The following is a 17,922-nucleotide window of genomic DNA, read 5'->3' as shown; positions in this document are numbered from 1 at the left end:
CACTATTCTCTCTTCTGAGTTCTCCCTATTTTCAACCCAGTAAACATGGCCATCCTTCACTGTTCGTGACCGAAGTACAGAAAGGGTGTGCTGTAGCCCATGATGTCTGTCACTGAACAATCATTTTTTGTTTGTCAGCTTTCTATGCGAAGTCCTGAGAAATGGTGTTTCCTCTGTGTACGATAAATGCATTTCTGGTCTACGACTGCCCGCAAATTCCCATTCATGTTTCGGCTGAATTATGTCTTTAATGGCGAGCACTTGATATATGTTGTTTAGGGCGAATTGCAAGAAAGGGCGTTTGGGAAAAATATCTGTGTTGCATAAGGACAGCAGAATGGAGGGCTTTATTACTTGCGATTGATCTGCTGCAGCAATATCAGCACCGCAACACTGAATAGTCGAAATACTACACGGTTGTGGCCGGGCAGCATATATCGCAATAGCGGCTGTTATTGCGGCACTGACGACAGCGGTTAAAGAGTATAGATATAATTTCATACAAGGCATTGTATTCATGGTACTCATTATTTTAGGTACCGATACTTCGTCAGTATTTGTAGTCACATAAAAATCTCATTTCTTTCTGCCGCCTGCTGTTCATTTATATCTTGAAATGCATCAAATATTTTCATATTCTAAAAGAAAGTGAAGGAGTAGGGTCCCTTCTAAGAAGCCCTAGTCTATGGCACTTCGCATTGGGAAAAGGCTGGTCGCTGAGACGGCATCGCTTTTCGAACTGACACTTCATGTTGAAGTAATTGCAACATAGAAGTTTGCATGGTTTACTATAGATAGGTGTTGGGTAACTAGAACCGGAACATTCACACCTAAACATATGAAGTCGTCGTGAATACTAGGGACCTCCAGTGAAGCGGAATGATTAGTAGCGTGAGTACTGAGTATAAAGACGTAATTCAAATTGATGTAAGCATCCTTTTTATGGTGTAAGGAAAACAGATATACTCCTGTTATTTTGGACGTCAGTTGATATTAATGAACCGGGTAGTTACACATTACTGAAAGAAATTTAAACTTTTAATACTATATCGGGCCTTATAAGATCACGGCATACGACCATATATCTTTCTTGCCGTTAAAGAATATATTTCTTACATAGCCATACAAATATTGAACGCCGGTAAAGGTATATCGTCGAACTTGTGTACTAAACTTTAGCTAAATGCTTCAGCTGTAAAAACAACCTATGTAAATGTCTATGATGTATCTGACCACATATTGAAAGCAATCATTATCATTCTACAAAAAGCTGTTGTAGCCGAATTGACCACACGGTAACTAATTTTAGTAAAGTGAGCTCGGAATTGTTGGTTATTCACTGTGAACACAAAGAACGAAAGGCATATAAAAGAGAAGAAATTAGCATCATTTTAGTACATTTTTTGGTCTTTCTGAATAAGGAATTCATATATTATTCAAAAACCAGTCAACAGTAAACAGAAAGCGTTAACCAGTCCTCTGGCGTCCGTTTTTGTTTTTTGTTTTTGTGCGCTTCGTGTTAAATGTGTGCATTGTAATTCGTGTGGTTCAGGCGCTTAGCGAGGAAAACGCAAAAGCACATTGCAGATTGCAGCTTGCAGCGCAGTAGTAGCAAGGACGAGACAAACATGGAGGCATACACGGACGCTAGCAACAGTGACACGGAAGCGCTGCAGTCTCTGATGAGCTGAAGCAACGGTCAGCCGCTACGTTGGGATCCAAATCAGAATTTTTTATTTTTAGATAAGGGTGGCACTATGTTTGCAAAAAAAAAAAGATGATTTCTTACCCTTTTGGTTACCGTAACACCTACAATCTTGAGCTGTACTCTGGGTTGCACAATGCTGCTGTACCTAAGGTTCGCCTGAAAATAACGCGCGAGAAAAGGCGTTTTCTCCAATTAATCACTCAAATACATGTTTACCAATCTTACTACACCGTGATATCAAATGCAGTAACAAGGTGCACCCATGAGATGGGCTACAATTTAGTACAACATAGTTCCATAACAGAAAATTACGTCTCACGAATGCTCTATAATTTTACCTGAAGATAGATCTCAGCATAGGAACACCTTTACGGGAGACAAGGGTTTAGTTTGGGCGAAGGCAGCTGCTAGAGAAATAAACATATATAAACATGTGTATAAGTAAAGCAGCTAGAACTCTGTTTAGCGAAAACCAAGGGATGTTTAGTGTAAGTGCCCACCTAAAGCCATGAACAAGGCGATCTCGTACTGATTAAATAAAAGGAGGAAGTTCTTTCCGAATGCAGTATCGCTTATCAGATCCTGCATGAAATTGCATAGGGCAGTGGCAGCACAAGAAAGAAACGTAGATGAAACCCATTGCCGCGTTTTACTGTTTCATTATTGCACTGCGTTAACAGTTATACTGTGCTCTGGCTTTTGAACACACTACGGATGTATTTTCAAGAGTACGGGGATATGCAGAAGCGCAGAGGAACAAACTGTTTTAGAACCGTGCTTTTATGCCGTAAATAATGGCTAATGCTGCGACCAGAGGAACATAAGACTTTAAGGCATAGTGAGATTAAGCGCCCCTTCATGGATCACTGCCTTGTCGTGGCGGAGGGGCTTGCGAAACTCGATGAAGTCGTGAGCTCTGCTGTGTAGGGCCACCCAAGATAGACAGGTCACGGCAGAGAGTTCTGACAAAATGTGATTCACTGGAGAAGGTAATGGCAACCCACTCCAGTATTTCCTGCCAAGAAAACCCTATGGCCAATCACAATACCAATATCGATATGGCGCCGGAAGATGAGCCCCCCAGGTTGGAAGGCGTCCCACATGTTACTGGGGATGAACAAAGGGCGATTCCTAGTAGCTCCAGGACGAATGAAGCGGCTGGGCTAAAGCCAAAAGGACGCTCAGTTGTGGATGTGTCGGGAAGCGACCGGAAAGTCCGATGTTGCAAGGAGATATATCACATTGCAACATGGAATGTAAGATCTATGACGCAAGGTAAACTGGATATCGTCAAGCGAGAAATGGACAGATTGAACATTGATATCTCGGGTATCAGCGAGCTCAAGTGGACCGGAATGGGAGAATTTAACTCCGGCGACCATTATGTTTTTTATTGTGGGCACGAATCCAAGAGAAGGAATGGGGTCGCTCTCATAGTAAACAGAAGAATGGGCAAAGCAGTGCTAGGGTACAACCCCAAAAACGACCGAATGATTTCACTTCGGATCCAAGGTCAGCCTTTCAACATAACAGTTATCCAAGTCTATGCACCGACCACTGCTGCTGAAGAAGCTGACGTTGAGAGATTTTATGCGGACCTACAATGCCTTTTAGACAGCACCCCATCATCAGACGTCGTTTTTCTCATAGGAGACTGGAATGCTAAGGACGGTAGTGAAGAAATATCCGGAATTACAGGCAAGTTCGGTCTTGGTGAGCCAAATGAAGCTGGGCAGAGGCTAGTAGAGTTCTGTCAAGAAAACAACCTGACCATAGCGAATACTCATTTTCAACCGCACAAGAGGCGCCTGTACACATGGATTTCACCGGACGGTCTGTACAGGAATCAGATCGATTATATTATTTGCCAGCAGAGATGGAGAAGCGCTATACAAGCAGTAAAAACAAGGCCTGGGGCCGATTGTGGCACCGATCATCAGCTTCTTGTTGCCAAAATTAAGCTTCGATTGAGGAAAACGCAGCAAACTAGAAGGCCTTTCAGGTATGATCTGGATCAGATTCCATTAGAATATGCTGTGGAAGTGAGGAATCGATTTCAAGAATTAGATCTAGAAGACAAAGAGCCCGAAGAGATGTGGACTGATGTTCGTGATATAATACAAGAAGTTGCTACTAAGGTAGTTCCAAAGCAAAAGAAATGCAAAAAAGCAAACTGGTTATCTGAAGAGGCTTTGCAAATAGCTGAGGAAAGGAGGATGGCAAAAGGTATGGGGGAAAGAGAAAGATACAAGGTTCTCAATGCGGATTTTCAGAAAATAGCAAGGAGTGATAAGAATGCCTTCCTGAACATACAGTGTCAAGCAGTTGAGGACAACAGCCAATTAAGGAATTACAAGAGCTCTGTATAAGACAATCAAGGATATCAAAGGAAGCTTCTGCGCTAAGCTGGGCGTGATAAAGGACAAACGAGGCAAGGACCTCACTGAAGCCTCAGAGATAAAGAAGAGCTGGCAGGAATACACAGAAGAACTGTACAAGAAGGACCCGGATGTGCAAACCCAACATAGGACGGTTGTGATTACTGATCTCGAGCCGGGCATCCTGAAGAGTGAAATTGAATGGGCCTTAGCCAGCCTTGCTAAGAACAAAGCTAGCGGAATTGATGGTATTCCAGCTGAGTTGCTTCAAAACCTCAACCATGACGCTGTTAACACACTGCATACATTATGTCAAAAGATTTGGACAACCCTGTTATGGCCACAGGATTGGAGGAGGTCAGTTTACATCCCCATTCCCAAAAAGGCAGTGCCAAAGATTGTTCCAACTACCGCACGATCGCGCTTATTTCGCATGCTAGCAAGGTGATGTTAAAAATCCTGCAAGGTAGGCTGCAGCAGTATGTGGATCGGGAGCTTCCGGACTTGCAAGCTGGGTTTCGCAAGGGCAGAGGAACTAGAGACCAAATTGCCAACCTTCGCTGGATCATGGAAAAAGCAAGAGAGTTCCAGAAACCCATTTACTTCTGCTTTATTGATTATGCGAAAGCGTTTGACTGCGTAGATCACAGCAGATTGTGGCAAGCTCTCCAAAAGATGGGAGCTCCAATTCACCTCATCTGTCTCCTCAGGAACCTTTATGAAGGGCAAGAGGCCACAGTCAGAACTGGGCATGGTCTTACTGATTGGGTTCCGATTGAGAAAGGGGTGAGGCAAGGCTGCATACTGCCGCTCTGCCTATTTAACCTATATGCAGAGTGCATCATGAGGAAGGCCGGTCTGGACGAGTCGTCAGCTGGAGTGAAGATTGCTGGAAAACGTATCAACAACCTTAGATATGCGGATGGCACCACTTTAATGGCAGAAAGTGAGGTGGAACTCAAGAGACTTCTGATGCGCGTACAAGAAGAGAGTGAGAAGTTTGGGCTTAAACTGAACATTCAAAAGACGAAGATCATGGCGTCTTGCCCTATCAAGTCCTGGAGCATCAATGGACAAGAAGTGGAAGCTGTGACAGATTTTCTGTTCTTGGGCGCCAAGATTACCTCGGAAGGAGACTGCAGCCATGAAATTAGGAGACGCCTGCTTCTGGGAAAGATTGCAATGGTTAGCCTTGACCGCCTAGTAAAGAGTAGAGACATTAGTCTGCTAACCAAGATCCGTATAACCCGTGCTATGGTCTTTCCAGTTGTGATGTATGGATGCGAGTGTTGGACTGTGAAAAAGGCTGACCGCCGAAGAATTGACGCGTTTGAATTGTGGTGCTGGCGAAGACTCTTAAGAGTTCCTTGGACTGCCGGAAGATCAAATCAGTCGATATTGTCGACCATAAACCCTGACTGCTCATTGGAGAGTCAAATTCTAAAGTTAAAGCTCAGCTACTTTGGTCATCTGATGAGAAGAGAGGAGTCGCTGGAGAAAGATTTGATGTTGGGAAAGGTTGAGGGTCGCCGGAGAAGGGGTAGGCAGCGAACGCGATGGTTAGATGGCATTCTCGAGGCATTGCAGATGAAGCTATGTGATGTTAAGAAGATAGTGAGAGACCGGAAAGCGTGGCGTGACATGATCCATAGGGTCACGAAGAGTCGGACACGACTGAACGCCTGAACTGAACTGAACTGAACTGAGATTAAGCGCCGCTGAAAGCTATTAAACAGGCAGTTTATTAACGATTGCATCATTGAGGTGAAAACCCGCGAGTATGCGAGGCTATAAACCTTACAAAAATTGATAAATATGTTATTAGCATGGCTGGTGGGTTTATTGTAATGACGCCACTAAAGTTGGAGAAACACTACCTAATAGTAGCTAGGCGGCGTTTAGAAGATATCGTTTATTTGTAATGATTACGATATCTGAAAGCCGAAAAGAGCTCTCAAACTACATGAGATTAGTTCAGCCAAGTATTTTGCAAGAGTCTTACCACTGCATTACTTATTTATGTTCGTAATATAATCATAGTATGTTTGCGGCAATTAGTGTCAAGCAGCAGAACATCCCGTGCTAATATTCCCACAGGAATGTGATCGAGCGCCGGTATTGAAGTGTCAAGGCGTGAAGATATTGGTGCGATGTCATAAATTGACCGGGAGGCGCAGCTGAATAGGTTATTTTTTGGTTTAAGGAATTGAACACACCGATCATGAGGTGTGTCATAAACTCAACCTCAGTCAGGAACCATTCAATCTTTCGTTGTGGCGTTAGCATTACCAAAAGCGACCATTAGTTGGAGGAAATATTTGGGAGGAAGAGGTTATGGGAATCAAACTCTTAAAAAAAAAAAAAAAAAAAAAAACGCGCCGATCCTGCTTCCTACTGTCTGATGCAACAATGCCAGAACGTTTTCCCTGGGCCTCACTACCTCGGAGGAGAGAAAAGTGCCTGCCTCGCATCGCTAGCGGTCCCTGCTTTTGCCCGCCCTCGCCTTACAAGAAAGGTTCAAAATGTCAAAATGGAAGATTTGCTTCCGTTTACCGCGGCCCCACGTGAAGCATGGGCTAGCGCGGCGCTTATCATCAGACGTAGAGACCTAAAACAATATTACGGCAAAAAACATTTTGTACTAAAGCGCCATATTTAGCACTGAGCTTTAAATTATTAGGTAATATGCCATTTTTTTACGTTTAAAAGACACTTTACGAGTTAATAGACAGTTACAGCAGTTATAGCAGTTAACATTTTATGTGCCTGGTAGGGCATTACTTTGGTGGTTGCTCTGTTAACGAAACATGGGGCCAGTCAGATCTCCCCTTTAGGATTCGACAAAGGCATAAAACCAAATATCCACATACTATGAGATATAGGCACATTGTAAAGAGCATGTTATGCACATCAGTTCAGTTCAGGCGTTCAGTCGTGTCCGACTCTTCGTAACCCTATGGACAATATCACTCCACGTTTTCTGGTTTCTCGCTATCTTCCTAACATCACCTAACTTCATCTGCAGCGCCTCGAGGATGCCATCTAGCCATCGCGTTCGCTGCCTACCACTTCTCCGGTGACCTTCAACCTTTCCCAACATCAAATCTTTCTCCAGCGACTCCTCTCTTCTCATCATATGACCAAAGCAGCTGAGCTTTAACTTTAGAATTTGACCCTTAAATGAGCAGTCAGGTATATGGTCTACAATATCGACTGATTTCATCTTCTGGCAGTCCAAGGAACTTTCAAGAGTCTCCGCCAGCACCACAATTCAAACGCGTCAATTCTTCGGCGGTCAGCCTTCTTCACAGTCCAACTCTCGCATCCATAGATCCCAACTGGAAAGACCATAGCACATGTTATACGGATCTTGGTTGGCAGTGTAATGTCTCTGCTCTTTACTATGCGGTCAGGGCTAGCCATGGCTCTCTTTGCCAGAAGCAGGCGTCTCCTAATTTCATGGCTGCAGTCTCCTTCCGGGATACATATTATATGCACACATTATACACTAAATCATTCAACCCTCTTCATTTTATCATTGATAAAAGCTTATTTATCACATCGGAGATGACCGACACTGTAAATTAAATTTCGGAATTTTCATTCATGTTTCGGTATTTGCTATATTCGTTTTGCCACAATACCATCTCATGTAGTCAAGCAGTCATTGGCTGACAAATATTATTCCGTGCTGTGCGTTTAAACAAAACGCGTGACATCAGGCTTAAGGTGTATGTAATGTTAATGGGATCTGATTTTCAAGAGACAGAAAGAAAACAAGTACCTTCCGTACAAAGAAAATTCTGTTATTTAAAGCCAAATGATATGACGAATGCATATTTCAGCGTAAAACCACATAATGAAGAAAGGAGGCAGACGCAAGGCGGACGCAGAGGTTCAAGTGATTTTTTATAGCAAGAACATCAAATATATACAATAAGAGACTGATAACACCTTCACGCAAGCGCGTGCCCCATACATTCGCATCCGTTACAACGCCAGAATTACCAGAATGCACGTATCCTACTGCTCAGATATTCCGAATGTTTTCAAGGTAAGAATGCAGAGGCACTGCTTGCTAACGCAATTATTGCCTTCGTTATGCATTTGAAGGGCCTCAACACCTCTCTATTTTTCTGTTGCTGGAAGCAGCGCTGCCCTCGTGTGTTGCTCAACGTTTTTTGCTTTAAAATATGTAATCGTCATGTCAAGATCAACTATCCGTTCTTTCCACGTTAATAAAATTATATGCTGTACGTAAATATTAGTTAATATTTAGTATTGATTCATTTCAAAATCTGTAACAAAATGAAGATTGCTTGATCTTCGCATCTGGGGTGAAATTTGATAAAGCCTATTTTTGTTTTTTCTCTTTTTATGTACGCGCCTGCAGTAGTCATACACATTTATACTACGATACACACACCTCTAAAGAGTTTGCAGGAGGACCATTACACACTTGCTAAACTCTATTTCTGGCCAATTAGTTGCGTGCTCGTTCTGCACGAATAGGAATTTGACTTGGTATCAAAAACCTTAATATAAACCGCATTATGTTAAAAAACATCAGTACTTTTGAATCAGTAGTAAATACATCATAGCTTTTTTTAGCACTCTTCAATCTTGACCTTAATGTGAATATCTTGTATCATTTTTTCTGGCAGATTCCGGACCTAAGGATGTCACAGGAGCTTCTTCGCACGAGCTCCTTTACGTGCCGCGTTAACATTGCACATCTTGATGGGCATTGTACTTATCAGCTGATGTGGTGACATATAACTTACCGAATTTCCCATTATTGCCAAATACTTCAGAATCTTAGGCACGTTGAAGCTGAGCTCCTTGCAGAACTCAAAGTCTGCAACGATATGCACTTCTGGGTATATCTTGTCCGGAAGGCGATCCCCTGTGCATATTTGGAATTAGAAGTTTAGACTTTAATGAAAGAGACAGACATTTTCTAATGGCGTTGCTACATCACTCACTAAAATGCAAACATTGACATGTGTTTCTAAAAATAAAATAAGTGTGTGGCTTCCCAGTGGAGATGTGTTCAACTTTTCTTCAAGTATTCATGGGAAAACCCACCTAACTTTGAAATGGTATGTGCAAGAAAGATTCAGTGCACGCTGTACGTTTTGAACATTTCTTTACGGAGTTACTCTCAATTGCAAGTAGGATCTACTAGAGCAATAATTTGAGTCATTCTAACGCGTGTATGACCGGCAGGCATTTCAGCACTGCATACATTCCATTTTTTTTCCAACGTTTTCGCACATTATACTTCGAAATGGAATAAGACTGCATTCAAATCCTAGGTTGTGAAGCTTTTACAATTTGAAGTCCATTGCGTAACATCAAATATAAGTGAAATTCTTCCGTCACGCACAAAACTTTGAATTTAGAAATTCCATTCGTCTATATTGTTTACTAAATGATGAAATAAATTGGACCACTGGAAGCAATAAATCTGGTCGTAATTCTGAAGGCATCTTAAAAAATTCGAAGGAGGTTTTTTTGTATTCAGGCAAAGCTAACGCAACGCTGCAGCAGTGATCACAGAAAACATCGGCCCTCATATATCAGTGTGAAAAAAGATGTCTTCTATTAATACGGCGTTGTGCACCTGGTTTTTGGCATGAACACATTTGGTGAAAGCTGAAATCTCCTCACGGACAATGTGCTACCATAATGGATGAACATAACATCACATAGATGTTATAATTTGCTTTTGTATCACTCTACTCTAGCCCGCATGTTCATGCTGTGAAGACGTCGCCTATTTTTCTAATACTAATGAATCAGCTGAAATAATACCCGTTCAAGAATAAAGCACAAATGTTAAAGTGGAATGGAATAAAGAGGGCCGGTTTGTGTAGATGTCTCAAGAGTAGCCGAGTAGCTCAGAAAGAGTAGCCGAGGCAGTGTAAAAGAAAAGTAAGTCTATTAGAGTGAAATCTCCAAAACCTAAGAACAGTGAAATTCACTTCGGTTAGGAGTCTGTTTTGCCCCTCTTGGTAAGCAGATTGCGAAAAGCATAACAACTGCTTTGAAAGTATTGCTCGGCAAAAATGCTGAGCCAGATATACTTTTAAGAACTACAGTTATGAAAAATAGATAATGCAGTGTCGTGACGCTGGGGCTACGTCGACCCGGCCTTCACTTGGTAGCGTGCAGAGACTCGGGGTTGAAGTAGGATTGAATCTTCGAAGTTGGTGAAATATGTACAAGCAGGTTTAATGGCACTTTGAGAAAGTTATTTACAAGATTATTTACACGAAAAAGAAGGGTACATCAGTAAAATGGCAAGCGTTAAGAGTTCATAGCGAGAAGCGACTGGATGAGCCGTTTACCCAGGGCCCAGAGCGACATTTCGTGCTCTGCAGCGTCCTTAAAACCCCCTATGTCCAGCCCCTCTCTGAAGATGCTGACCAACCAAATCCAGGGCACGCCCCTCAGATATCGGCATCCAATCGAACACATCACTGCACTGATGGTCTGAAGCACTGACTGGTCCGGCATTAATTCGTTGGGCGTGATCACTTGTTGGCGGGAAAAGCTTGGGAACGGCGAGGAGAGGAGGTACATTTCTATTCTTCAGCAAAGAAACCACAGGCTGGTTCTGACAAGTGGGTTTACTTCTCAGAAACCCAAGTGCACGTGGGCGCCGCATACGCTCCCAGCATTGTCCGTTTTCGACAATTGCAAATCTTTCCTGCATTCCTGGGAAATCACTTAATGGCTGTATGCGTCATGCTCCTTTCTTGTCCTGCACGTCAGCGGACATGTCACTCTGTCGTCTCCTTTGGAAAGTAGGCATTCCTCACTGGACGATAGGGCTTCTCGACTGGAAGGGTGAACAAAAGAAAGAAAGCACTTCCTGCATTTCCCGCAGGGGGACGTTTCTTTGTGTTTTTCCAGACGTTCTCTTGACAGGGTCAATTTGGCATTTGCAGGGTGTCCACAAAGCAAAACAGGCTTACAAAACAGGATTCCTGGAAACAGGCTCACTTAGAGCCATTGGACCATCACCACATATTCACAGCACTTATCCATGCCCACAGGCGAACAATAGAGCGCGCAAATGCGGATGCATGGTCGTAACAGCCTCCTCCCCCGCCAGAAGAGTCTCGGAGGGCAGCAGCCGCAGCTGCTGCATGAAGAGACGACTTAATGGCCTGCACGTGAACGCTTGAAGCTCGCTGTTGCTTGTCGCGTTGTCTTGATTGTCGTAGGCCAAATTGCTCGAGCTGTCTGAAACTCAACCACATGTCGAAGCAAGCACTCGGCTCCCGTCTGAAGTGACCAGGTCAAAAGAAAACTGCCATTGTTGTTCGAGAAAAGCCCACTCTCAAGACGTTCAGGACCCACGTATTCCTAGAAAACCAAACGTGCTGCTTTACATAGCCACACATATACAAGCGCACGAAAAAAAAAAAAAAACCTGATTATCAATTTGGATACATGGTGAGGAACATCTCGGACCGCTTAGAAAGAGCGGCTAAGCGCGTCCGCATTCCCATTTAACTTCCCCTTTTTGTATCTTATTTCAAAATTGTACTGCTGTAAAATCAAGCTCCACCTAAGAAGGCGACTGTTCTTCGATGTCGCAGTTTGCAGCCAAGCCAGGGGACAATGGTCCGTCTCTACGGTGAATTTGGCCCCTCCAAGATAGCACTGCAATTTTTGAATGGCCCATACAATGCAAGCGCACTCTTTCTCTGACGCGCAATAAGCCCTCTCTCTAGAACTCAGTTTTCTGCTCAGGTAGAGCACGGGGTGCTCATTACCGTCGTCATCTCTCTGGGAGAGAACAGCACCTAGCCCTCGATCACTGGCATCACACTGGACCGTGAATTCTCGGTCATAGTCTGGAGCTCGCAATACCGGACGGCTAATCAGCACAGCCTTCAGGTTTACGAAGGAGGCTTCCTTTTGTTCGTCCCAGACTACATTTGTCGGTTCTGTCTTGCGGAGAGCGTCGGTCAGAGGGCTAGCCAAAGCTGAATAGTTAGGGATGTAGTGATTGTAGTATCCCGTCAGACCCAGGAATGCTCGAATTTCCGTCTTCGTGCTCGGCCGCGGGTAGTCTGCTACCGCAGAAATCTTAATCTCGCTGGGTTTCCTGAAACCTTGACCTACATTGTGACCCAAGTAGTCCACGGTCGCCCTTGCCAGGCAACATTTCTCGGCCTTTACGGTTAGTCCAGCTTGACGCAAAAGGCTCAGTACAGCTCTTAGATGTACCATATGGTCCGCCCATGAGTCGGAAAAAACCGCAATGTCATCTAAATAAGGCACCGCGAATGTTTCACACCCATTTAAAACCCTATCCATGAGTCGGGAAAAACAAAATGGAGCATTTTTGAGTCCGAAACTCATCATTGTTGGCTGGTAGCTGCCCGTCGGAGTGACGAAAGCCGCGTATCTGCTGGCGCGTTCAGTGAGCGGTACTTGCCAGTATCCTCGAGTAAGGTCCAGCGTAGTCACATATGCCGCTCTACTGACCTGTTCTACTCTCTCCTCAATATTCGGAATAGGATACACTTGATCCCAGGTGAGAGAATTTAGCTTTCGGTAGTCTACCACAGGCCTAGGGTCTTTACCTGGAGCTTCTACTAAGATCATAGGCGAAGCATAATTGCTTTTCGAGGGTTTTATTACTCCCAATTCCAGCATGCGATTTACTTCCCTATCCAGAATTTCTCTTTGCCTTGGAGAGAATCGGTAGCACCTTGATCGCACTGGCACGTCTGAAGTCAGCTCAATATCGTGCTCAGTCAAATCAGTCCTGCCTGGCCTGTCCACGAAGCAGGCCTCAAACTCTGTTATTATTTCGCCCAGATCGGACAGCTGGGATTTCTTTAGTTCTCCTCTCTGCTCCGTCTTTCTGAGAAGCTCCTGAGCGTTGCTTCCTTTTCCGCTGAGGCAAATCAAGTTGTCCCCCATCTCCTCGGGAAGGTTTAACGTTAGATTTACCACGGCTTCCCTCTGCACATAAGGCTTCATAAGATTGCAATGATAAATGCGCACTTCTTTACGCCTACCGGGAATTTTCACTGCGTAGTTAGTGTTAGAAAGCTTTGCAACGACTTCAGCCGGTCCTTCCCACTGTACTTCGAGCTTATTCTGCCTTGAACTTCTCAGCAACATCACCTGGTCCCCGATACAAAACGTCCTTTGACGGGCTGTCTTATCATAGTACACCTTGGAACGAGCCTGGACTGACTTCATGCTGGCCTCAACGAGTTCCTTAGTGTTATGTAAGCGATTCAAGAGGTTCAGAATGAATTCTACTACTGTTGGGTCTTCTCCGCGCCCCTCCCAGGCTTCGCGCACCATTCGCAAAGGTGAGCGCAGTGACCTTCCGTACACCAACTCGGCTGGGCTAAATCCAGTGGATTCGTGCGGCACTGACCGCAAAGCGAAAAGCGCTGCAGGCAGGCAGGTATCCCATTCGCGCTTGTTTTTCATAGCACAGTCCCCTCAGAACTCGTTTGAGAACAGAGTGCCATCTTTCTACGCTGTTGCTCTGCGGATGATGGATCGAGCTATGCACTACCTTAATGCCGCATCGCTCGAGAAATGAGGTGGTGAGAACACTCGTGAAAACGCTACCCTGATCACTTTGGACCTCGGAAGGGAATCCAACTCGTGCAAACACTGACAGCAGCGAATCCACTACACTCTCGGACGTCACCTCGCGCAGCGGAACAGCCTCTGGAAACTTTGTGGCTGGGCATAACATAGTGAGGATATAACGGTACCCTGACTCTGTCACAGGAAGCGGCCCAACTACATCTATTACTAACCGGTGAAACGGCTCGGTAATGATTGGTACTAACACCATCGGAGCTTTTCACTTATCTTGCGCCTTTCCAACCCGCTGGCACGTGTCGCATGACCGTACAAAATTTTCCGTGTCCTTAAAACATCCAGGCCAATAGTATTCTTGCAACAGCCTCTGCTTTGTTTTCTTTATTCCAAGGTGACATGACCACGAGCTGCCATGGGAAAGTCGCAGTAAGTCTCCGCGGTACTTTTGGGGAACGACTAATTGGTCCCGCTCTACTCCGCGCTTATCCTTGAATAAGCGATACAGCACTCCCTTTCTCATCTCGAAAGAAATATTGTTTGCTGTCTTAGTGGCGCGGTGGCGCTCCCTTATCTCCTGTATCTTGGGATCATTGGCTTGCTCTATAGCTAAGTCCTCTCGGGTTCCACTTAAAAGTCTCGTGAGATTACCAGACACTGGCGGCAAGAGGTTACTCTCAAGAACGTCCTCATTCCGCGTCTCATCAAGCTCCCTTTCAAGTTGACATATCTGAGATGCCTCGCTCTCAAAGTTTTCTGACCTGCTATCTTCCGCATTTACCACTGTTTTAACTGCCGTTTCCTCCGCTGTGGATTTTTCTGGAATGAGCAGTGTAGCTAGTTCTCGCGCCTTTGAACGTGTTAATGCTTGCACAACTCTGTCTCCGAAAAGGATGCCCCTCTTTCGCAGCAGCATGTCCGATTTGTTGGAGAACAAATACGGATAGCACTTAGGAAGCTTTCCTGAAACGGCAGCCTCGGTTGTTAATTCGCCGAAAGGGCCCTCGATGACCACGTTCGCGATCGGCAAGCACACACTCTGTTCCTCAACTACCTGTCGGATCCATGCACACTGTCCTGTATAGTCGGAAGGCGATACATACGCCGGATGGACAACATCCATCGTTGCGGCCGAATCGCGCAGTACCTTGCAAGGCTTCCCGTTGACTACTAGGTCATGCAGGTAGGGTTCTAAAAGCTGCATATTTTCATCGCAGTCCCTGACATACGAGAAAGCAATCTTTTCTTTCCGGCAGTTGACGGCAATGTGACCCTGCTCATTACACCTAAAGCATGTGAGCGGCTTCCTAGCCTCAAGCTTATTCTTTGTGTTCTGCACGTTGGTCACTTCCCCACTTTTCTCACTGCCGTCCTTTCTAGGGAATTTGCCTGAAGAAACCTTCATTTCTTCGTTTCCAACTCTAGCAAAGTGCCTTTCCTGACGGTTTTTCACACTGAACTTGGGATTGCGGGGCCTATCCACTGCTGGGTTGCTGAATTGTCGGCGCGAAGCATACTCCTCAATAAATTCGGCAGCTTCAGTTGCCGACTTGATTTCGCCTCGGTCCTGTAACCAATTTCTTTCTTTTTCTGGGAGGCAGTTATAAAACTGCTCCAAAAGAATTCGCTCGACTACAGCGTCCCTATCACTGTAGGAATCTGTGCTCTTTAGCCACTCGCCCAAATTTACTCTTAAATTGTACAGGAATTCAGGCTAACTCTCGTCCCTGGACTTAGTAGCGTTCCGAAAACGTTGTCTGAACGCCTCGGCGCTAAGCCTATACTTTCTCAGAAGGCAAGCTTTGACCTTCTCGTAGTTGTCCGCGTCCTCCTTGCTTAGCCGCGCGACAACCTCCGTTGCCTCGCTGGGCAGAACCGTCAATAATCTCTGAGACCAAGTGTCTCGCTGGAAGGACAGTTTTTCGCAGGTTCGCTCAAAGTTAGCCAGATACAGACCGATATCCCCTGATATCACATATGGCTGCATGTACTTTGACATCTTGAAATCTGCCTCCTTGTTGAGACGAGGTACCGCTAGCTGGGGACAATCGCCCGACCTCTTGCTCAACTCTAGTTCTAATTTCCGGAGCTCAATTTCTTGGTCCAGCTTTTTTGCTTCTCTTTCAAGCTTCTCACGTTCGTGCTCCCTTTCCTCTTTTTCCCTCTCAAGTTCACGCTCCCTTTCCTCTTTTTCCCTCTCAAGTTCACGCTCACGCCTTTTTTCCTCTTTTTCCCGCTCTTTCTGCTGTCTGAGCTGCTCCTTTTTTTGACCGATGAGGTTCCATGCTTCACTGAGCTCCTCATCATCGGTTCCCAAATCTGTGATTGCCTTTATAATCAAAGGTTTTCGTGCCAAACCACTTGTATCAATTCCCAATTCCTCACACAATTGCAACAGTTCCGGTTTCTGCAGCTTTTGTAGGTCCATGATCGCTCCGAGTGTCGGCTACTTCCAAAACAACAGTGCAAACTACCAAACCTAAAGGCGTTTCAACACTTTTTACCAGTTCTAAAATCTAACCCTGTTCTAGAACCTGGTCCACATCAGAAGAAAAGCCAAGCACTCACCCACACATGCGATCGATGTTCCGAGCTGCTTTCTTGTTGGCCGATTGTTGCGCCTGCTTGTTGCTTGAGATGCCACCTCCGATCACAAGATGTGGCTTGTAGATTCTGATCCACCTCGAATCATCAGATGTTGTAGCTTGTAGATCCAGATCCCACCTCCAGTCATCAGATGTTGTGGCTTGTAGATTCAGATCCCAACGCTGGTCACCAGTTGTTGTAGCTTGTAGATCCAGATCCCAACGCTGGTCACCAGTTGTCGTGACGCTGGGGCTACGTCGACCCGGCCTTCACTTGGTAGCGTGCAGAGACTCGGGGTTGAAGTAGGATTGAATCTTCGAAGTTGGTGAAATATGTACAAGCAGGTTTAATGGCACTTTAAGAAAGTTATTTACAAGATTATTTACACGAAAAAGAAGGGTACATCAGTAAAATGGCAAGCGTTAAGAGTTCATAGCGAGAAGCGACTGGATGAGCCGTTTACCCAGGGCCCAGAGCGACATTTCGTGCTCTGCAGCGTCCTTAAAACCCCCTATGTCCAGCCCCTCTCTGAAGATGCTGACCAACCAAATCCAGGGCACGCCCCTCAGATATCGGCATCCAATCGAACACATCACTGCACTGATGGTCTGAAGCACTGACTGGTCCGGCATTAATTCGTTGGGCGTGATCACTTGTTGGCGGGAAAAGCTTGGGAACGGCGAGGAGAGGAGGTACATTTCTATTCTTCAGCAAAGAAACCACAGGCTGGTTCTGACAAGTGGGTTTACTTCTCAGAAACCCAAGTGCACGTGGGCGCCGCATACGCTCCCAGCATTGTCCGTTTTCGACAATTGCAAATCTTTCCTGCATTCCTGGGAAATCACTTAATGGCTGTATGCGTCATGCTCCTTTCTTGTCCTGCACGTCAGCGGACATGTCACTCTGTCGTCTCCTTTGGAAAGTAGGCATTCCTCACTGGACGATAGGGCTTCTCGACTGGAAGGGTGAACAAAAGAAAGAAAGCACTTCCTGCATTTCCCGCAGGGGGACGTTTCTTTGTGTTTTTCCAGACGTTCTCTTGACAGGGTCAATTTGGCATTTGCAGGGAGTCCACAAAGCAAAACAGGCTTACAAAACAGGATTCCTGGAAACAGGCTCACTTAGAGCCATTGGACCATCACCACATATTCACAGCACTTATCCATGCCCACAGGCGAACAATAGAGCGCGCAAATGCGGATGCATGGTCGTAACAGCAGACGCAGCTAAGCCTGTACTTGTTTGATATTTATATATATCTGATAAAAGAAGACTTGTTTTTTACGAAAACATAAGACTTAAGTTGACCTTTTTCTAAAGTCACAAACCAGATATTTATCGCGCCTTTGCAAAGAACATTGTTGATTTTTTTTCTTCTTCCTCGCGAATCCTTGCCTAATGCTATCAGAGATCGCAATAAAAGAAATGACCGTGTTTGTTTTCAGAACATTGTGGGCGTCTACGTTGATAATATGGTAGGCATTTTTCAATTTTACCTACAATCTGCTTTATAATAACCGACCAGCAGTTTGTTTCTGCAGGAAGCTGGTATATGTATAGGTTCTTTTGTTTCACCGGCTTTATGTAATTTTTTTTTCTTTCACAAATGGGAGTTCTGCAAGACGTTCTGAGTTGTGAATGTTTCTAAAAGTTTTA

General features: G+C 44.9%; 1 protein-coding gene across 1 annotated transcript in view; it reads right to left on the bottom strand.

The window, feature by feature from the left end:
• The window catches only part of LOC146174155 (uncharacterized), a 60,870-nt gene that overhangs the window by 26,316 nt on the left and 16,632 nt on the right, over nt 1–17,922 (bottom strand). The window contains exons 7-8 of the mRNA XM_084585328.1: nt 8,871–8,992; nt 1,790–1,864 (exon numbers count right to left, since the gene is read on the bottom strand). Coding sequence (XP_084441454.1) covers nt 1,790–1,864; nt 8,871–8,992 — 197 coding nt within the window. The remainder of the gene's footprint in view (nt 1–1,789; nt 1,865–8,870; nt 8,993–17,922) is intronic.

Source organism: Amblyomma maculatum, chromosome 11 (genome assembly GCF_055883805.1).
Source record: "Amblyomma maculatum isolate TAMU_Amacu chromosome 11, ASM5588380v1, whole genome shotgun sequence".
NCBI lineage: Eukaryota > Metazoa > Arthropoda > Arachnida > Ixodida > Ixodidae > Amblyomma > Amblyomma maculatum.
This window is presented reverse-complemented; position numbering and strand designations above follow the sequence as displayed.